Below are 22,735 nucleotides of genomic sequence, written 5' to 3' on the forward strand. Positions count from 1 at the left end.
CCCAGGTAGCAGGCACAAATAAAACCACCTGGTAAAGTTAATCTACCTGAGCTCAATTTTTTTGGACGGATAATTCTGCCAGATAAATAAAATTCCAAAAACTAGAGTACAAGAAAAGGGACACAGAACACTCAAGACAGAACACTTTTGTTTTTGTCAATTTTTTTTTCAAATCCCAATCCAGCTCCTAGTAAGTCTGGACACTACTTACAACACTCCTAGAACTGCAGAAGAATGGAAACACAATAGGGAGCGAGTGGAGAGGGGACAAGACAGCCCAGTGGCTGGCTTCAGACATTCACATACAAAAAGCCAGCATAGACTGGAGTCATTAAGGCCCAGATGCCCCACTAACAAGAACAAACCCAAATACAAAGGTAGCACATGAAATGTATTTACCTATTTAAACACAGGCAGCTGGTCAGGCTAGAATGGGGAAGGTAACTGCTAATTCCTTGTACTACAAGGAAGGAATGGAGTAAAAAACCCAAGCCCACGGGCAGGTTTTTGCTTTGTGAACCTCTGTCTGTGCTGCTGGTTAACAGTGGTAAGTATAAAAAAATCAAAGAAAAATAATCTATTTATAGAACAAGTCAGTAGTCTGAGACATTTAGAAAAAAGTAAAAACAAGTCCTTCTTTAAAAATGGATTTACTAAAACAACTGTCACCCAGGATGACCCCAAGCCCTCTGGTCCTCTAGCAAAGCCAGAGACAACTTCAAACCAGAACTGTTGCTGATTGTACACTGGTACACATCCAGCAAAGCCAGCAGGGAGGGGATCTGCGCTGCTAACAGAATCTGCAGACTGCTTGCTGGTATCGCTTGAGGCCATGCCTGTAGCCTGGTGATACTGGAAAGAGTTGTGACTGAAACTTTTCACAGAAGCACATGTCAGTGTAACCTCTGAGGTAAGTGGGCCGTCTTCTTTCCTTCCCATCCCTGGGTACAGATCACAGAAGCTGGTGCCCCGGGTGCTGCACCTCCTTGCCAGCTCCATCCTGCGTGAGACAACTTTAACGTGCAGGAGTGCAGAACTCTGAGCAAAGCCCAGAACAGGAGAGGGCATCCCTTAAGAAAGGAAAGCACTCTGCTTTTCCCAAGCTCTGGTCTAGCTAGACATCTTCATCAATATTTTCTTGCCCTCTTCAGGACAGGAAGATCAGCTGTCCCCCACCAAGGAAGAATTTTTGCCTAGTGGAGTACGGTTGGGTTTCCTTTTTTTTTTTTTTGGTAAACAGAACCTTTGCTGATTTCTGAGATCATGAGCTCCTCTGCCCTTTAGCTACAAAAGAGAAATTAAAAGAAATTCATCCACTTGCTCCCATCCTTATCATGTAGTGTTAGCTACCTGGATATGGAGGCAACTTAATTCTCCCAGGACATTGCCCTGCTTGCTGGGTTGGCATGGGGAGGCAAAAGATAACTTCCAAAGTCACCTCCTTAGGGTAACCTGCTAGTGCTAGAAGCTCCAATCTACACCCATGAATTCCAGGCCAACTCCACTGCCAACATGTACTTCTAACACCCTGAAGTGTCTAATCTAACAGCCTCGGGTTCGCTCAGTCTCTGGGAGCGACAGCCACACTCACAGATGGAAATACTCAAGTCAGAACATTGGCTGGAACTCCCAATGAGGCGGTGTCTGCATAGATGAGTCAGTACCACTGTGCCTTGACACTCCCATTGTATGAAGGAAGCCAGCTGTAAGGAAGGGACCAACTCTGCTGCAGGTCTGTACATCCTTGGAAGTGAAGCTCAGTGGCTACATTAGCTTCAAACCCTCTCTTTCTGTAGGGTTTCAGTGGTCCATTTCCCAACAAGTTCCAGACATGGAGTAGCTGCTAACTTGTCTCCTTAAGGTCTTCCATTGGTAGTTTGTAGCTCAGTAAGAAAGGGGGAGGTGGTGCATGAGCAGGGCTACTTGGTCCCTGCATAGGTTTCTTTGCACAGTTTACACAGATGTAATCCTCATTCTCAGCCATTTCCGGAGAGACACCAACACAAACTTGATGAAACCACTCATCGCAGCCACCATCACACTGCACCCAGTCTACCTGCAGGAGATAAGATTAGCAACACTTAGCACATTAAAGGAAAGACATAAGCACAGTTTCTATAAAGAGAATATCTTCTATTAAACCCACATGACATACCTAGAACACAAAAGCTTTTAGGCACAAATTATGTCCCCTAGAGCTTCTGTTTCAACCTGCTACTTAAGTTTAATAAAAACAGTAACATTCTTCCAGCAAACCTCGCCCCACTCAGATCTTTAGATCACCACAGCTACAACAAACACTACTACTAACAAGGAAGATGGCATTCAACTCTCCTCAAATAAAAGACAGGTAGCTACCTCACACTTAAAACAGAGTAAGAGCACGTTCAAGGGCAGCTACCTCAGCGTAGCTGAAGCACTACAAATTCACAACCTGACTTGACTACGCAATCTAAGGGGATATACAAGGGGTGGCTTTTGCAATTTTAAAATTACAGAAAACATAGGGGCTTGATTACTGCTTCTGGCTACAAAACAGCCACATGACCTCAGCAGCTTTACTACCTTTTGACCAGCTACATACTGAAAGATAGATATCACTGTATCTATCATTATATAGCTAGCCACTGAATGCCAAAAACGCACACAAACTATAACTTCAAAGTCTCAGAACATTTAAGCTAAAATAGTTCAAACAAATTTGCTGTAGAACAAGTAGAGAAAGATCTAAGTAGTAAATTAAAACTTGAAAAGGGGGGAAAAATAAAATGAACCACTAGATTTATATAATTCTCTGAGTAAAAGTACATGTTAATTTGATTGAGTGGGCAGAAATTGAAATCTGCAGGATAATGAACACACATTTTTAATTTAAGTGGCATGGACTAGTACAGCTATCAAAATTGTTACTGCTGTAGTTCTGCTTTTGCCTTACAGGACAACACGAAACTGAAAAAATATTAGAAAAATAACTTAAATAGCAACATATCTAAAGTAAAGCAACACAATCAGCTCAAGACTTTTGACTTGTAGCAAATTATTCCTGAAAAATTTAAAATATATGTGACTAGTAATGGACACCAATAACTGCAGCTTCAGTCGTTACATTACCATGTCTGTTGTTTTCTACTCATGCAAAAACATGCCCAATCTTATGGAAAGACAGTCATTCCAATAAAAGCTTTGATTAAATGATTAAGAACTATACTCGGGCTCCTTTATGAAAGCCTGACAAATTTAGTACGACCTTCTTCAAAATACAGATTTAAAGGTAGTCTTCTCCATCTTTTATTTCAATCCCTGTAAAAATGTAGTAACATCACCCAACTACCATCTGTAGAGAGAATGGTGGTACAGAGACTGTATCACCTTACAAGGGATTTATCTTCCAGTATATTTTCTAACATGGGTCTAAGAATTCAAAACTCATCTTTTAATGCTTATCTAAATACTTTAACTCCATGTTCCAATTGGTGCAGAGAAAGTCTTTGGTGTTTACATTTGCTCCTACTCTCTCTTGCACAAGCCAGTGCAGCACAGTACCAGTCCTACAGTTATTACTGGATTTTTTTTTAACTAGGAAAAAAAAAAAACAAAAAATGTGAAAAACCTAAAAGTTGTAAGTTTGATCCTGACCATCAGTTAATCCATATTAGAAGGTGACAATCACAACAGGCAGTGCCACAGAGAAACAAATAAAGTTTCTTTTCCAAGAATTCAATCAGCTCTAAAACATTGATTATATATCTCCAAAAAAAGTAAGGATCTGCAGTTTGCAGATCCTTATGATGCATGCAGCATCATAGTTCACAGACTTCATCCAAGAAATATGGAAGATTTACTTCATTTAGGAGTACTGAACATCCCATTTCGGCTTAGAAACACACTGGAGTCGGGACCAATTCTTGCTGAAGCACAGAATTCTTTGAGTCCAACAACTCATATTCCACATAGCCAGTAAAACATTGAGGAAGACCACAGCTTGAAGAGGCTAGACTTCCCAATCAAGAGAGAGTAATTTTTCACAGATTGTAATGCTCCTTCTTCTTCTCATAGCCCAAAATAGCTAAGATAATATGCGAATTTTATAGTCCACTCTTTATTATTTATGGTATCTGCATACTTACACAACTACTACTTACATTCTTCTCTCACCCCAAAATCCACACCACTTTGTCGCACACGTTGTTTAACCCAATTATTAAATTTTATTGGAGCTTTTGATTTCTCATGACATTGCTTATGATAGAACCAAACGAAAACTCACTTTGTCCTTGCAGGGCCTTTGGCAGTTCTGCGCAGCACATACAGCGTTCTCGTCATCGGACTCCTCAGCCCCTGACCAGTCATACTTGGAAGGGATATCTAGCACCTTCTTCTCTCTTTTTTTCTCTGTGCTCTCCTTTGCTAGTTCCACCTTTGCCACAACTGCCTTTTCTCGCTTCTTCTTCCGCTCCTCTTCCTTAGCCAGTTTCTTTGCCAACTTGTTCAGCTCCTTTGTCTTATCCATGGTCAGTTTTAGCTTCTTCTTCTTGGGTTTTTCCAGTTTCTTCAGCTCTTTAGATTTTTGCTTCATATCACCAAAGAACTGCTCCGCTCTCTCCAGCTTTCGTTTCCGTTTCCTCTCAGAAGAGTCTCTCCCTCTCATTTTCAGTGGTTTTTCATCCATGCTGTCATCCTTCATAGAAAGGGTGAAAAAAAGTTTTGTTTTGTTTTCCAAATACAAATTTCCATATACTGTAAACCTGCAGTTTTGAGGGAGGTACTTACTGCTACCATTCCCCCAGAAAGGTATGAAGAAACTTATCCAAGAACACACTTATGAATTCTAAATTAAGAGGGGCTTGACTTTATCACCACCATACTAGGAAAAAAAATCAAAAGTGACTATGCAGAAGTTTGCTGAATCAAAAATGCGTAGCAGAAAAAAGCAAAGAGCGGCAAGAGTAAGGAGGCAGAATAAGCTGTGACCACAACTCCCTTCTCACATTCCTTTTTATTAAAAGTTAAGAAGATTAGTCATTTGTTAGATGTTCTTGCTTATTTCTCATCTTAGGTCAGTCTTGCTTGTAATTATTTTTCAGAAAAAGCAATTGCTATTTTGGAGATTACGAAAGAGCAACTAGTGAATTCTTAAAAATGAACTCAAGCAAGAGAAGAAAGTAATAGATCCATTACTCGAGTAGCTCCCAAACTGACAAACGTTCCAGATATCCTAGTGTCATTAAGAACTCTTAAATAGCAGATTCAAATCAGAAGTGGGGTTTAAAATTGGCAAACTCTCTCACTGCAGGGACCATCTACAGGGACAGGTCCTATTTATATCTGAAGGGTTCATATGTACAGCTCCTTTGAACAGAACAGGATTGTTCCAATTTCAGTCAGTCCAGCTATATACATGAACCTTAATAATATTAAGAGATTAAGGACATACTGCAATCCAGTAAGGAAAGGCTCATTTTATTTACTGTACATTACCTTAAAAAGCCGCTCAGCCTAAGAAACAAATCCACTGAAAGTTATTTTACAAAAGTATACCTATTTTACATGTAAACAGAAGGGTATTCAATTCAAAATGAGTAGTTTTGGCCAAGTAAGCATTCATAAGGGTTAACCAAAAAATGATTTTTTTCCCCTCCAAAGCTGTGCTTAACTACTAATATAATAGTGCAGCAAGCTATTTTTAAAGCCTATTTGCTGGCACTCAAGCTCTTTTTCAATCAATTCCAAGCCACGATCATTATACTAAAAGAGTGTTAAGTTTATGAAGTGATGTACTTGGTCTAAAACACGGTAATGCAGTAATTTTTTTTTGGGGGGGGGGGGGGGTGTCCTTATACTACCATCTTATCTGATGGCACTTTGGCAACACCCCTGAAATCCGTCGGATATAGCTGGCACCTTGAAAATGAGACCACTGATCAAACTGCTCGTCTAACTTCACTATTAATCATGTAATCGCTATCTTATGTTACTGTACGCTACCAAAAAGCCAAGAAGGAATCATCTTTGATATATTTCCAGTGCAGTTCATTAGCTCTTTTAAAAATCATGTGTCCATGCATGGTTATAGAGTATAAGTAACCCCTATTTTTAGTTGACGGATGAAGAAGGATGGGTTCCAGTGCAGCTCTTCATCACAAGAGTTCACCTACTCTTCTGGCACTCATCTCATTCGCCCACACCAGTTAGCCACTGCATGAATGAGGCATAAGTGATTCGGACTGGACCTCAGAATCAGCACATAAGCCTACTTCATTCTTTACCGTCAGCTCAATGAAGAAATCCGCACATCTTTACAGTATATTAAAAAAATTTGTACTCTCTATGCTGCACTGAGGAAGAACCGGATCCTTACTATCTGTATTCCCAAACCATGTTTTATTACAAGACAAAACATGTTATTTCCCCAGTAATAACAGAAGTCTGGCAAAATGCAAATATCAAACTATATAGGCCAGGAGCTTTCCATCCCCCTAAATATTTTTTGTAATTCTTCTTCAGATCAGTTCCAATTCCAAGCTCAGTCAAGACCAACATTTCACTCCCTAACGCTAGTTTTTCTGAAACAAAGCTTACATATGGAATTGCCTGTCTGAAAAAACTGCTCTAAATATTGCTGTTTGTGGAGGACAGTGCTATACTGCATGAGCGATCAAGAGTTCCCTATAAAGCACTCAGTGTGGCAGCATGCAATGAACTACAAGGCAATCTTCCACAAGATTTCCAAACTTAACAGAATGGTGCAACTTCTCACAGCAGCAAACTACATATTCTTTCAGGTCAAGCTAAACACAGGCATAAGAACAGAACTGATTTTTTGGATCTGTTATTCCCTGTAATCTGTTATTCCTTGGCTGAAACTCCAACATGCCAAAGAACCAAGCACCCAGCTATGCAAGATTACACCAAACCTCCCCACCATAATAATTTGTTAACATTGATTTCTGTATCAGAATATTTCAAGTTCATACCTCCATGACATGAAGGAACCTGTCCTCAGAGGGTGGGTGAGTAGCCTGTAAAATGCGCCAGATGTGCTGAGTCTCATCCAGTGACACCTCTAGTAAATCTCCTACCATCATTAGATCTTCCAGCTGAGCCTTTGCTCCAGGGGACAACTCCAAGACAGGAGGCTCTAAACTGCGAGGTACCAGTGGGCTCTTCCGAGGCTGCTTCCTTGGGGTGCTAGAACCTTTCAGACAGGATGCAAGTCACATAAGGAGAGAAGAACAAAAATAAAAAGAAATGGCATACTTCTTACAATAACAATCTAAGGAGGGAGATAATCCCAAGCAGAAAACATTGACACTGGTGTGTATATCAGCCGCAAGAAAATAGAACTGCAATGTGACTCAACTGAATCTTCTCAAGCAAACCGACCACAGTGATCCCCGCTTACAGAGAACATAACCTCTACAACTAGCAGAGGTAACAAAGTAGTACCCTTTACTGACTGCTCATACCAGCTGTCTATGCAATCCTATTTCAAAGTAGAGAAACGTAAATACCTTGAGAACAGCTTTTAGATGCAGAAGAATATGCGTGTTCAGCACAAAATGAGGGAGCAGTCCACATGTGTGTCACCACTTCCTCTGATTTAATGGGGATTTCCTCATCACAAAACAAGTTGGGCTCCAAGCTGCTAGAAGACTTTACACTGGCATTGTCCTGAAAAAGACGAAAAAATACACAACCTCTGGACCCAGAAAATACCAACTTCAAAGTAAATTCTGCTAAAAATTGACAAATCACTGTTTCTAAAATCCAACTCTGAACCATAGCCCCATAGATATCAAGGCTATTTGCAGAAGGTGCAAATCGCATCCCTACTTAAATAATGAAAGAATGCAGCGATTATGGAGAGAGGTTAATAGATTTATAGCCACTGTGTGATAAACACTTCATAAGTTTCCTCACTGATAAGTCCCTCAAGTACGGTGTTCAGAAATCCACATAACGACAGAGGTTCTGCTTGAAAAATTTGACTACGAGACCATGAAGACTGACATCTTATAGTAGAGCGGAGAGGTATGCACAGTACGGATACCACGGAGAGAAATGACTAAAGAGGAGAAAAAAAAAAAAAAGTGTTTTTCAAGCCCAGCAACACAGCATCAACAGATGACTACGTAACGGCAAAACAGACAAACGTTGCCCTGAGATCAAAATTTTTACATCAGCGTTTTGAACAATTTTAAGGTAGGACCAAAGAACAAAAGGAAAAGGGCTGCAATACCTAAGACTGTTGTGAATATTTTCATGAAAAGAACAATGAAGGCACTGGCTTGTGTTTAATCTATTGCATATGATGGCTTCTTGACTTTTTAAATACATTACAGAGACTGAGATATGATGCATGCCCTAGATGCAGGTGGATCCTTGAGGAGAAGAGAGACTAGGAATCCCTTAACAGTGGAAGCAGCTTTGTTTTGAACATGCATTATATTAGACAGAGAATCCAGGGAAAGCACAACACCATCTGAGTTGATTCCCTGATGCCTAACACTCTTTTTTTCCTCCTCCTTCCTCACCCCAACAAGGGCGGTCAATAAGCATAATTTCCTCAACAAGTCATCTGTTTTCACAGCACTTTCCAAAACTTACATACCTTGTCAAACTGACCAAAAGGTTAAACATACTTAGTATGCCATGTAAGACTTGAGTCTTTCAGAAAACAGTTAAAAACAAACAACACAACACAACACTGGGCTAGAAGAAGAGAAAGGCTGTAGAGCAGTGACTGATAATATTTAGTTGAAGCTAAATATTAGGTTCATGGGTCCAAAACAGTCAAGTTGTGAAAAAGTACCACCCCAACAATGCTATTTAATGACACAAAAAGGAGATTTAAGAATAGTAATCTCCTTCTGGGTTCCAGTTACATATTAAAACAGAATTGAAGTGCACAATAATGAGTTTAGTGCAGAATGAAAAGTAGGAAATTCAGATTTAAATTGGCCAGGAAAAAAAGTCAAATATATTCAGGAAAAGGTCTTTCTCCCTACATAGTGAAGGTCTCATCTTCTACGGTATCTTGTTCTGGATACCATACTACCAAATTAAAGAAAGCTTGGGGCAAATAGGAGAATTTAGAAAAAAAGATACCACTATTTGGTGGTTATAAGCAACAAAGGTGCAAAGGAATGAGTAAAAGCTACATGAGACAAAAAAGAATGAAATTAAAGGCCAATAAAAACTACAGTAAATTTGACCTGCACATCTGTCTAAATTTTTGGAGCAAGTCTTAAAACAAGTCTAGCTATTGTACTCATAATGAAGTATTCTGTTGGCAAGGAGAACCGTGCTAATTAAAAGAAGCACAACATAATCAAATCGGCCTCTTTACACCTATTTTTGCTACTGGTGTTGTGCTTGAGATGTCCGAGACAACGGTTTTAATCCATAGTCTGTGACTCAGATCCAAGGATTACTTTTACAGGCCCCACCAAAAGTTATTAAGAGTAAGCTCATAGGCAACACATTGTAACTAATATACACGTTTGTTTAAACTCATCACTCTAATGGAAAATGTATACAGATCATAAAGTGGAAAAAAATGAAAGCCAACTGGAAGATAATTAAACTCTGAGCAACTTTTCCATTTTTACTGAAGTCTGCTGCTTCTATTTTAGACCTGAAAATTTATTTTTTCGTCACCTATGTTAGCCAGGCTAACAAAAGATGTTTCTGGCCCCTGCAAGCTTTGCTTCACTGAATTTTTACTTCTAGGTAATTTCAGATCCTGAAATTATAACAGAATGCATTAAACAGAATGCAAGTTACACTCCTGCAAAACCCTCAAATCCCAACAAGAACATGCCATCTTTCTTGACATATGCTTTCTTTTATCACAGCCTCAGAGAATCCCACATCTTTCAGAAACGCCTCATTATGACTCCTGAGGCAGAGAACAGTTTGGAAATATTTTTCTTTCTTTTTTTTTTTTTTTTTTTTTAAAAACAACACTAATTTAATTAAAAACTGCAACATCAACATCCAATTGCAATGCACTCCTGTTGGCATTTCACAAGGGACTGCAAAACAGTTGCATGCAATTATATAAAGCTGCTTGAAAACAAAATACTAAAAATAGGAGATTGAGGAAGACCCTACCTTGAAAGATTTGCAGTCCCTTTAGAAAACAGAAAATCTGCCTTAAGACAATTTACATGATTACGTTTGCCTTCTAAGTTCACATCTGTAATATTTTATTTCCCTAGCTTTAATTTATCTTATGAGAGAGATGACGCTATTACTAAAAGAGAAACCACCACACAAAGAGTAAAACATGGCTTTGCTTTTCCCTCTCTGTATACTGAGGGGACATTTAAAAGTTCTAAAATGAAATACATCACACCAAAAACACACTTGGCTATCTCTACAATTGCCTCTTCTCGTGACAGCTCTTCTCTAGCTACAATATTTTTTAAAAAACTCTAAGAGCAGTTAAGAGTTTCTGAACTTAATCCAGACACTAATTTTACTATATGATCCAGAGATTTAGTCTTGAATATTTTATACATCTGAAATTGAACAGTTGTACCTCCTTTACAGGAGGGCTGAAAAAGGGATGAAAATGTAAAAGCTCAGGAAGAGCTTTGGAATCAGGAAGCTTCACAGACTAATTCTTCATTGCAGTAAAAACTGATAAAGAGCTCCCCATACAGACACTTTTTCATATTCATAATTTGTTATAAGTTTAACAATGGCACAAAGATGATGTCCATCCTCCATGGTATTATAAACTATAATTGACTCGGCTACAAATCCCTTGAGAGAATTAACTTTTTACTTTCCACTAAAAAGCAACTTTTGAAACTCCACCACAAGACATTCAGGAATTCTGAATAAAAATGTTACAAAACTTTACAATATACCAGATCTAAGATGTTTAGATAAAACTAAAAAAATGCCTCTTTCCCAACAGAAACCAGGCCAGAATGTATGTAGATAAGCCTTAAGATATGAAAAATATACTGGGATAAATTAAGTTAGTGTAAAAAACAACAAAACAAAACAAAAAAAACCCCACAAACCACACACAGGTGTTCCAGATGAACTCCATGCAAACAAGTCATATTATGGCTTACCTTTATGTCATAGCCATATGTCTCCCTGATGTCTTCATCAGAATCTGTCTCTTCATCATCATAATCCAAGGTCTGTCGCGGGGATGAGGACACACTCCCTATCACTCTGTTAAAGGCTGATTGCTGGAAACTAGTCAAGTGTCCCTAGAAGAAAAATTGAATACAAGAATGAAACAATAAAACCTTTAGACAAATCTATATAAAACCTAAAGAGTCATCGATAAAGAAAACAATGCTTCTTTTGGCCTAGTCTGACTAGATAACTGCCTAGATAATCACAGAAAAGCTCAACAGCAAGATGCGAATTAAAATTAGGAAATATCTAAGAAAAGGTTTCTGCTTGAAAATTGGGAAATATCTGAGAAGAAGGTTCTTTCTGATTTTATTACCATGTTTTTGAGCAGTAGCTGCTAGAACATCCTAGACACTATTGTTCAATGCTATCAAGTATACCCTGTGGTTGCATATGTTTCTTAATTACAGCATCATCTAATTACTGATCTCAATCTCAAGATGAGGAGGTCACCTGTAAAAGTACCAGTGATTGCCTTTAGTCCTTGCTGAAATTTATTGACAAGGCACCAAATGCCTTGAGAATGACAATCCACGAGGAATTATAAATAAAGACACTCTATTTCTGCCAGAAGGAAATGGAATTTGGACACCAAAGCAGCCACTGCTTCATAAGTCTCCAGGATGTTAGCCGGCTGCTATATTTGAACCAATGTTTCTCAAAAGCACTTTGAACAGTCGTCATTTGACAGTCAGTGCAAAGTAATAGACCTCTGCCTGGAGAAGTATATAAAAGCCTGAAGTAAGCCATGGACTAAGGAGACCAAGAAGCACTGACCTAGATAACTTTGATATGTCTAATTCTCAACCTCTAACTTTTCTCCCCTTTCCTTCAAGCTTGTCACAGAAAGGTAAGGCATTTCCACACACACTGAACAAGGGCTACCATGGTAAAGAGCAAGATATTAACATCCCTACCTGTAGGTCTGGGTTAGCTGCTGCTTTCTGCAGCTCTGCACTGATTATTTTCTCCGTTTTCTCCCGTGCTGCCTGCTCCACCATTCGCTGGCTCAGCACAGAAAGCTTAGCCAAAGCAGAGGATAATTCATCAGTGGCCAAAGCCTGCCGTGCTCGGTCCTGCCAACTCATGGCACGTTCTGTCAAGCACTGTAACGCTTCCCCCTCTGGCAGCCGTACAGGCAGCTTCTGCAGGGACACTAGTAGGGACAGTATCGTCTCAAGTCGTGGCCTTCGAGAACGCATGCAAAGGGGACACAGAAACTTTACTTCTTTGGCCTGCCAACTAGAGCCTTTCTTTTGAGAACTTGTTTTGGGAAGGGGCACGCAACCACTGTGAAACCAGTCCTTGCACAGCTCACACTGTAGCATGAATCCACTAGCTGTTTTGCGGCAGATACAGAATTTGACTTCTTCAATACGATCCACCATAGTCATCTTGGCCAGGTTAGCTGCCCTGAGGGCATGCATGGCTTCAATCTCTTTCTGTTCCCGCTCCTTGAATATAGCCACCTATCCAGCAAAGACAAAAACAGTTCATGACCTTCAAAATTAAGAGAGATCACAGTTTATTAGCAATGTAGGAAAAGAAAAAAGAAAAGGAAAAAAAAAAAACCCCACACACCAGGAGATCTTCCTAAACTAGCCCAAAGTTCAGAAATTGTGTAATCTAGTTAAAATTTTAGTTAAAATACCTCCTTAGTGCCCTGCTACCTCCCCTAAGTCCTTCTAAAATAGATACTACATAAACATTTGGAAACTTTCTCAAGTGTTATCTAAGTTTGTAATTAAAGCTGTTATAAGGCCACCAGAATGAGAGATTTTGATTCCAAGGAAAGAAGTCAGAATCATGTTCCACCATCCATCTGCCAACACTATACAATAGAGGATGGTTTCAAAGCAGACTTTGCAGCAGGAGCTTCACATATTGTTCTTGAAGCAACTCACATTTCCTCAGTGTCTCCATTCTAGTAACTATAACTAAGCATACTAAAGTAAAATGGACTGTGTATAAAACAGATTACTGAGTTTGCATAATTTTCTATGGGAACAAAGAAAGGGCACCTAGACAACAGTAAATTCTTCTGAAAAGCTGTGTAAACCTCTCTCTAACAGAGAGGACTCAAATATAACATCCCCCCCCCGCAACCCCCTCAAGTTTCTATGACCAAACACTTCAAGACTACCCTCACACATTTTTTATGCAAGAAGATAGAATGACAATGTCTGAGCAAAAATACTTTATACAGTAAGGCAACCACTGTCTGTAGTCAGAGAATTTAGAAAGCAATTTTAAGTTTGTTAACTTATGTCAATAAACCAGCAACTTCAACTCTTAAGCAGCAATCAACGGAACAATTGTCAAATCAGCTTGAAACGGAATTTAATTCAGGATGGCATATTGCAACCACCTAGCAAAATATGCTTTGATATGAAGATAGAACAGCACCTCATTCTAGATATTTTAACAGTTTTTCTAAGTATATTAACGATATTAAATGAATGGCTGGCTGCATGTATTAACCAGAAAGCATTTAAGTCTTTCACATAGCTAGATATATATCAAATACCAGCACTTATACTCTGAATTGCGCTTCCCTCTACCTTCACTGCAATTAAAGTTGCATTGTATTCTTGTGCCAAGCATATTATTGTGAGGTATTTGCTTCAGCAACATTCACATGTCAGTTTCCTGTAAGATTTCTACAAAAATTAGTAGGCAAATTTATTAAACCCAGATCAGGAGACACTACCTTTCACTGCTCCTTACCACAGCTGCAGTGTCTCTGGCCTCCTCCAGCCCATCCTCCAGTTCACTTAGGCATTCCAAGTCAAGATCCTTCTCCTTTTCCTTCTCCATCAACTCCTTTGCTCTCTTCCGTCTATTCTTACTGCTTCCATAAACACCAATATCAGTCCGAGGGCTCAGAACCTGTAACCACAAAGCGAACTCATACTGTCAGAGACAAGGATGCCAGTCAATGGAAACAACAGAAGGAAGTTCTAACCTATGTTATGATTTCAGGGACACAGACAAGAACATCTAATATATGCACTACAACAGTCATACAAGAGCAAAGGGAAAACATTCAGTAATCTAACATCTTTGGTACCTATCAATTTGTGCTATGAAGAGAAGGAATGAACAGAAAGGGATACAAGTATTTTATATATACAGAATTAGAGACAATAACTAGCACAAAAGTGATTTGGCAGGTCAATTTGAAGGTCACTGCATTTTCATAATTAAACTACAAAAGCAATTTAGATTAAGTTATTATACATACAGCTGACTAAAAAACTATATACAGTAAGATATCAATATTTTTCTTCCACTTTAGGTGCTTTTATCAATTGCAGGTCTCAAAGATCTGCCATGATTTGATATTTTCCTCTGCAATTTGATGGCTCAAACAAAATAAACCTAAAAATATCCTATAAACCTTATAACATCAAACTTTGACAGGCTGCAAGTGCTTTGAAGGACAAAGACTACATCTTAAGTAATCTTGATTAGTTGGAAGGTATGCTGAAACACAAAATCTAGCAAATTAAATTCAATATAGAAAAGTGAAAATTGATACACTGAGGAAAACAAAGTCAAATGCAAAACCAGAACATAGTGAAATAACTAGTTAGGCAGAAAAATATACAACTGAAAATTTTGGACTTACACTGCACCTTGAACCAAACAGAAACCAATGTGATATGGTTGCAAAAAGAGCAAATTTTATTTGGAAACATTAAACAGCAGTATTCCCTTTGAAACACAAAAGGGAATTATTGCACTTTACACACCATTACAGAAGTCATAGCGGGAGGACTCTATCTGGTTTTGGACATTACACTAAAAGGGAATGCAGACTGCAGAGAATAGCAACAAGGTAAGCGTTTGAAAAATATGGCCTCTGAGAAAGAGTTGAAAGAGCTGGATTTTTTTCCCTAGAAAAGGGGAAGCCTGTCAAGTAGATATGATTGATCTTCAAATAAATGAAAGATTTTTATTTTAACAGAGACATTGACTACATTCTTTGAAGTGAAATAAACAGTAACCAGCTTAAATTCTAAGAAAATAATTAGATACTTCATGAATTTCTTAAATATAAGAAAATTAAGCAGTGGAACAAGTTCAGCATCCATCAATAAGACAGCCTGTGTGCCTTTCAGCCCTGTATTTCTAAGCTTGCACAACATTAAAAAAAAAAAAAAAAACAGCCTTTGAACTTCCTTCCAAAAAGCACAGTTTTTAATCTCTTTCTCCGAAAGTAATGGTTGAGGTTGTCCATATATAAAACAACACTAGTCAAATACAGACTTTATTCCTGATTCATCTTCTCACCTGAGAAAGGCTGAAATTTTTATTATAAATAAATATTTATTATATTATCAAAAGCAGCTGCACTCTATTGTAACTGAAATAGCTGTTCCCTCTAGACTGCAGAGGACCATGAAGAACAACTTCTGAAGTCTGATAAGGAACTGTCTGCTGCTCACCTGTAACAGACTGTAGCTTGAGTTCTTCTTCAGGAACGTCCTTCCTGTGCGCTCTCTCCAAGCACGCGCCGCTGCTACCTGTGACTCCAGCTGTGGCAGGGCATCAAGACGCACTGGTATTGGGCGGCCTTTTGCAGACAAGCTCTCCAGTTGCTCCAGGTAGGCATAGTTGCTACCATTCTGGGGTAAAAGAAAATTTTCTAAGTCAAAGATTCTACCATTATATCTAACGGCCTGTTTAATTTCAGGCTGTATACCGTTTATTCACAGACTAAAATAGAGTTCCAAAGGAATGAAAAGAAGGGGAGGGTTTCAATCTTACTGGTATTGCTAGTCCTCCATCTCATACAGTTTCTATTTTAATAGCCATTCTGACCTGGCCAGCTGGCTCGGGGAATCAGACAACACTTCATCTCCAAATGGTTGGTTTAAATTCATCTTATTAATAGCAACTTACAATGAGGGTTGTACAGGGGCTGATGTGAAATCAGTTGGGATTCCCACTTCAGTTCCCAATAAATTCCTGATATAAGGATAATAGTTGCAGTCAAGACCCAGGAGTATCACAGAAACCATATCCTTTTTGGACACTTGAATCATCCAGATAGGGCAACAGAAGAGGGACTACAGAACTAATAATGTCGTAACTTCCATCTATTTCAAAGAGAAAACTTCAGCCAGCAGTGCTACTAGGTCTCATATCTTAAAGCTTTATTTAATACACATTGGGGAGGGGGGAAAAAATTAAAAAAAATCTGCACCGCGTTGGGGAGGAACCCCCCCCGACATTTCCATAGCGAGCTGCACAACTAAAAATCTACGAGCAGAACATCTCCCATCACAACTAAATATGCTCCACATACTGTCACTGAAAACTAGCTTCAATATTAAATAAGGTCTTTCTAGAGTTGGCATCATAATAAGACCGCCAGCCTTTACATCCCTCATGAAATGCACGAAAGGAAGGGAAATACAGAAATTAGATAGCCAATGGGGAAACAGAAGCACAAGAAACAAGAAGAAACAATGCAAGCACATCACCTAAGGGAAGCACATTTAATAGTTACTGCAAGCTTTCTTTTCTGGTCACCTTTGTGGGCAGAGTGGCTGGGAAGAGAAAGCATGTCTAATTAAAGAGATGCAAGCAGTAAATTCCAGTCCCCGCTGTAATCCCTACCTGAATGGCCTCCACTTTGGCTGTCCAGTCTCTGGCCCGCTGCAGGGCTTCCTTCAGTGACAGCACATTGGGCAGGTAAGCTGGGATGTTCTTTGCTTCATTCACGATGCCCTCCAGAGCCATCATGCTTTGGCGTGGTCTAGAGTAAGAAAAATCTGATTCCAGCCTTTTCTCAGAACACCAGTCAACTACAGCCACGAGTCTGACAGGCTGGTGGTACAACTCAATCACTACACTGCAGTGTAGAGTAGTGCAGCTCTATTCTGGGAGGGTGCTACTGGCTACCAGACAAGAGCAGAGGTGAGAAAGTCGACGGCCTGTGCGCTACCAAGTTCAAAAGAGCACAGCATCAGAACTCCTTCACGTAGAAGCAGCTGGCATTTGTAGCACACTCAGTGTTTTCTGTTTGTGTTTTTTGTTTCAAAGAACAGCAAAGAGAGTGGCAACACTCACACCCTCCTGCCACTGTCCAACACAATAGGGTATCAACCCTTCTGCAACTCATCAACAACCTCAAATCACACTCCTGGGCAATTCAAGAGCATCAAATTGCTGGGAGGCAAAGAAATACACTAACATTTCAAAGCCCCTGCTTCTCACCACACGCCTCGAAAATTCCTAAATGCGTGACGTGACACGTAGGAACAGCTTGCCAAGGAACACTCACCTGGCCTGCAGGCAGACCTTGGCCTTCTCCTCCCACCTCTCGGACACTGTAAGCAGCTCCTGCAGCTCAGCCATGGCCTTCTCTACAGCATGATGTGGTGCCAAGCCAACACCTGAGTCAATCAGCTTCTTCATCACATCTAAGGTGACCCTCTGGGGATCCAAGAGTGTGGACCTCACCTCATCCAGCCAACGTGCTTGCTGCAGTTCTTGTTTCAGCCTTGGCAGTTCAGGAAGTTCTACATAGAGGCCAGAGCCCATGTCTATCAACTCCTGCAGCTTAGAAGAGTCTGGGATCTCATCCATCATAGCTTCTTGAGCACGTTCATGAAATTCTTCTACATCATCAAGCAGATTCTGAAGTAATATTCAGTAAAAATCAATCAGAAGAAAAGCACATAGAATCACAAGGGAAAGCTGACCGGAGGATCAACTAGCAGTGAATTTGTAAGTGATTAACCAGTAATGAGTCGGAGCTCCTACAATGCCAGTTGGTTTGTTTTAAGTCGTCATGTCTGACGGATGTAAACAACAGGTTAAACTGAGTTGCTCTAATCTCAGACGCAATGCATATTAGTTGCATCAAACTCTGCACCTAAAATTGTGCAGCTGCAGCTGATTAGGAATCCCAACAAAATAGAACACTGCACTGCCCAGTCAATATTACTTAAAAAAAAAAAAGTGGGGGAAACTTCTGCATACAGATCATCCTTTCAAACTAGTGTCAGGCACTAACGATGATAATACACAACAGAACTCAACTTTCTGAGGATAAAGAACAGGTCAGAGTTGTATCTGGACAGGAACACCAAAAGATCATTAAAGAAATGATGGTCAAGTTTAAAATTACTATTCCCTAAGACATGCCTACCACTTAAACACATAAGGGTTTTAGCTTATGAAGGGAAGAAACGTAAACACAAAACCATTTAACAAAGGAAGCTTCAGAAACATGAACGTGCGTGCCTAGAGTATTTCAACAGACTAATTTCCTAAGGCTGAAGAAAATGAGAGATTAGTTGGGAAGAAAAGTTTAGAAAAAAAACATGAATTAAAAACTGTGAGGAGTTTATTTTATGGCCAAAAAGCCTTAATAAGCTACCCAGCAAATGGATGTAACAGCCAAAAAATAGCTAAACAAGAACCAACAAACTGTTAGAAAATTAGCGAAGACAACTAAAGACATGAAGACATAATCCATAGATGACAGAGCTGAGGACATTAGAAGTAAGTGTTAAATGCATTAGAAAAAGAAATCCTAGTAATTTTACAGGGCTATTAATAAAAGATGATAAAATTTCATAAGGCAGAAAATGCTCAGTAAATATTTCTATTTTGTATCTGGAAAGAAGTGCAGTAAAATCTTCATATCATATGAGGATGATAATATACTTTCCACTCCATTAGCAGCTGGAGAATACGTTAAAGAAAATCTTTGAAGGCTAAAGATTAGAGTCAGCAGGCTTGGTTAATCTGCACCCTGGAATCCTAGAGAGTTTTCCGAAAATATCCATTTTCGGCAACAACATGTCAATACCATAAAGACATGAAGAAAGCCCAGCATTAAGTCTCTGCTTGATATCAACAATAAACTACCATGGAAAAGTTGATATAGAATTAATGGATGAAGAAGGATGTAACTAACACCTGTAAACATTGTTTTATGGAAAACAGCCTTCTCAAATACATCAATTCTGCTGTTTTTAAACTACATATTTGGTTATATAAATGTAACTGCACATATGGTAATATGTTTAGAATTTTAGGAGTTCAATTAGGGCTGTACAACATTCTTATTAGAACTAGCAGAGAACATGGGTTATAAGTGATTAACAGATACATCTTAGTAAGCGTTTCTCAAGGTGAAAAAACATTAAGGATGTTTCTTGAACGGGTTTTCAAGAAGTTAGTAGTTAGTAGGCTAAACAGTATTTAACATTTCATCAGTGACAGAAGCAAATAAGATCACTGCTGAAAACGCTTGCTTTAATACAGACTGCCAGAGTGATAAATGAAAATAGCAGTCAGGGGAATCAGTATAATCTGGATCATTTATTAGTATAGATTCATTCAAAGACAGGCGCAAAATTACATACGAAGGAACAAGAAAAACAGGCCATGCATACAGATTAAGGGGGCTGTAAAATGGAAAACAAAGGCTGAGAAGTATTTAGAGATTCAAGTGAAGAACCACTAATGCGGTATTGCCTCCTCCCTTCCCAAAAAACACATTAATATAACCTTCAGAAGTTTTTAAGAGAAGCATAAAAACAGTAGGATTTAACAGAGAATTTTACTTCTACAGGCGGCTTTAACAATGCCGTAACAACAGTAACAGTACTGGTTCGCCACGATAAAACCTGGGTAGCCTAGACAGTGGCAGGTGGAGGTGATCTCTTAATCTGGTTTAGCTACAGCACACTTGACCATGCCCATTGTGACAGGCACCTTTACATGAGTATAATTTCATATGCTTTCTCAGATGCTGAGTGCCATTTGCAATACTCCACATGGAATACTTTAGAGCATCTCAAAGGGTATTAGATATCCATGCTTACGCAACCAAATTGAGCACTACTTATTGAGCTGCTATGGCTATACTAGCATAAAAGTACAAACACCATCTTTGCCCGTTTAGAAACATACTTGTAAGTGAGCAGGAAAATGCACAGGAAATTTATGTTACCATTCCTTTACGGACAGACACTAACATGTCATCAGCAAAACTGGAATGACAACAATAAGATTACTCAGTAAAGCAGGGAGACACTAAGCTGTCCAGAATAATTTATTTCTTTCCTTGCAGCCACAGATATCGTTGCAAAGCAGCTACTTGCTTCATGATAGAAGTTAGAAGTGAAACAGCTCCATTCACTTCAACTCTGCCAGCGTTGGACCGATTCTTAAAGAAAAACGTCTTTCAGCTATTGCCACCAGGTGATGTTATCTGCTAAAACAAAACTACAAAACAAACAGAAGAACACCACCACACTATGTCCAAGGAATAGATGCAAGCCTACCTTTACTTGTCGGGCCTGGCTGATAACACAGGGCAAACTGAATAACTGTTGGACAAATGCTTTCAGCTCCTCCATAGTTAGCTTGGTCCGTGTTCTTCCACTATCTTGGCTCTGTCTGCTGTATGAATAAAAGAACACACAGTTGGACAAGATTATGTGAGAGAGAAGACTGCTACCCTGGATTTACTGCCAATGATGAAAGGCAATCAAGATTACTGAAAAGTTAAAAATAAATAAATAAATAAAATCTCATTACTTCAGGACTCAAAAAAAAGAAATCCACAAAAATTCCAAAGCATTAAAAAATAGGTTCAGCAGAATCCCACTACGCCTCTTCAAGAGAGCTTATCCTACTCTTTAGAGGGAGGACTATGATTAGGTAGAAGATGCCAAAAGGCAGCATGGATGGAGTTTGGTTTTTGCAGCAGAAACATTAAACTTTTAGAGTAAAAATCTCAAACTCTTTTTAGTAAAATATTGGCCAGAGCCCTAAATTATTACCAGGGTGCATACATGGCTGGTTAGACTTTCAGTGTCCCATCCTGTAAGCCAAGAGGTCAGACACAAAATAACACAGGTTGAAATGGATACTGGAAAGAAACACTATGAACAAACTACACAAGAGTAACATGCAGCTACCTAAAATGTAAATGAAAGGCCCAAGGGCTTCAAAGAAAGTACTTCAAGATGTCTGAAACTTGGGAAAGGAGAATGGGAAAAGTGGTGGGGGGAGGAGGGAACTGTCAAAAAAATTAAGATTGATCAGATAACAAGGAGAAAGTCATAGGTATTTCTGAAAATGGAACCCAAAAAAACAAGGCCTCTCTGAAGAGAAGATCTATAACAGACCCTGGAAGGCATAAAAGCCACTCCAGATGAAAGCAGAAGTTTTCATAAGGATCTCACTGGGGAGGGGGACATACAACTCTCTAAAACAAAACAAAAAAAAAAACCACAAAATCACACACACTATTGAAGAGAGAAGCCTATGCCAAAAACATTGAAATGGAAACAGTCTCAGAGGAAGTAGGCACTCCCCGTGACTGGAGGCAAGCATCTTTAGAACTTGAGTCACAGACACCATTGGCAAGAGACAGATCTAGCTGTAAGGATGCTGGGTCACAGGATGGTGATTAAAAAAAAATCCATGGGAAACGTCATCTCAGCAAGGAGAGCTGATGCCCAAATTTCAGCAAAGCTTTTGTCATCGCTACAACTTTTCAGCAAGAGGCATACAGCACTGCTGACAATACCATGGAGGAAACTACGTGCATCAAAAATACAGGGACAAAGCATAACACTGAGCTCTATAAGTTCATAGTAGCAACATATTCCCAAGGAGCTCATTTCAGCAAATATCCTCCTTTCTGGTCAGCTCGAGGGAGAAAGCTGTTTCCAAGAACCACGTGGAGATTTGCTCCTGCTTGCTCAAGGCAGCCTGAGCAGCCGACTGCCATGACAGGCACTGAGAAGTCTCAGATGCGTAACAGCAGCAAGCTCTGAAAAGAAAACTTATTTTCTGGAGTTGTAATTCTTGTAGCCAAAGCACTGAGGAAACTGGCCTTGCAACAGCAAGAGACTGCTGCTGAGTAGGACACGTTCTGCAAAGACATTTCCATTAAAAAAATCATTTGAAACAAGCATAACAAGCCTGCTGAACGCAGTAAAAGACTTACAAGTGACACACTGCACAAATTAAACTCTTGACACAAACATCACTGGCAGGCACAACAATTTCACACGCAGGACAGATTTTAAACACTAAAGAGCTGTTCCCTGCTAATCAATCTACATTTTATTACTGAGAGAACATTACAGAAAAACAAAATTATATCTTTCCACAGTCTTAAATGTAAAGTTAAAATTTAGATTAAACATAAAATACAATTATACAATATCTAAAATGCAAAGGGGAAAAAAGAAATACTGAAGGCTTTGACTTGCTATGGAGAGACTGAAAAGGAATATTTACTGAGTTGGACCTGCCACGCCTCCAATGCTCCTGCGAGACTGAAGAGAGCGCACAGCTCCAAGAGATGCCACTGCAGGCAGAGTGCCAGCCCGCTATGCAGAGGGCATCTCCTGCAACATCATGCCAGCGTTCTGGCATCCAGTCACCTTAGTCAAACACGAGCTGCCACAGCGCTAGACGTTGCACAAAACGATTCAACTGTCTGTGCCTAGAAAAACTCATATAACTTTCAGTGGGGAAGAGACACGACTGGGATATTGGACACACCTTCATAGCTTCATGT

The 22,735-nt window shown here is 39.4% G+C and overlaps 1 protein-coding gene across 2 annotated transcripts in view; it reads right to left on the reverse strand.

The window, feature by feature from the left end:
• Positions 1 to 1,212: 1,212 nt before the first annotated feature.
• The window catches only part of KDM5A (lysine demethylase 5A), a 52,519-nt gene continuing 30,996 nt past the window's right edge, over positions 1,213 to 22,735 (reverse strand). For both annotated transcript variants that reach the window (XM_009679844.2, XM_068946960.1), the window contains exons 18-28: positions 20,481 to 20,598; positions 17,462 to 17,817; positions 16,795 to 16,933; positions 15,618 to 15,797; positions 13,894 to 14,055; positions 12,084 to 12,635; positions 11,094 to 11,237; positions 7,512 to 7,671; positions 6,975 to 7,195; positions 4,268 to 4,678; positions 1,213 to 2,056 (exon numbers count right to left, since the gene is read on the reverse strand). In XM_009679844.2, coding sequence (XP_009678139.1) covers positions 1,844 to 2,056; positions 4,268 to 4,678; positions 6,975 to 7,195; positions 7,512 to 7,671; positions 11,094 to 11,237; positions 12,084 to 12,635; positions 13,894 to 14,055; positions 15,618 to 15,797; positions 16,795 to 16,933; positions 17,462 to 17,817; positions 20,481 to 20,598 — 2,656 coding nt within the window. In that variant the 3' untranslated portion in view covers positions 1,213 to 1,843. The remainder of the gene's footprint in view (positions 2,057 to 4,267; positions 4,679 to 6,974; positions 7,196 to 7,511; positions 7,672 to 11,093; positions 11,238 to 12,083; positions 12,636 to 13,893; positions 14,056 to 15,617; positions 15,798 to 16,794; positions 16,934 to 17,461; positions 17,818 to 20,480; positions 20,599 to 22,735) is intronic.

This window comes from Struthio camelus, chromosome 1 (genome assembly GCF_040807025.1).
Source record: "Struthio camelus isolate bStrCam1 chromosome 1, bStrCam1.hap1, whole genome shotgun sequence".
In the NCBI taxonomy this organism is placed as follows: Eukaryota; Metazoa; Chordata; class Aves; order Struthioniformes; family Struthionidae; genus Struthio; species Struthio camelus.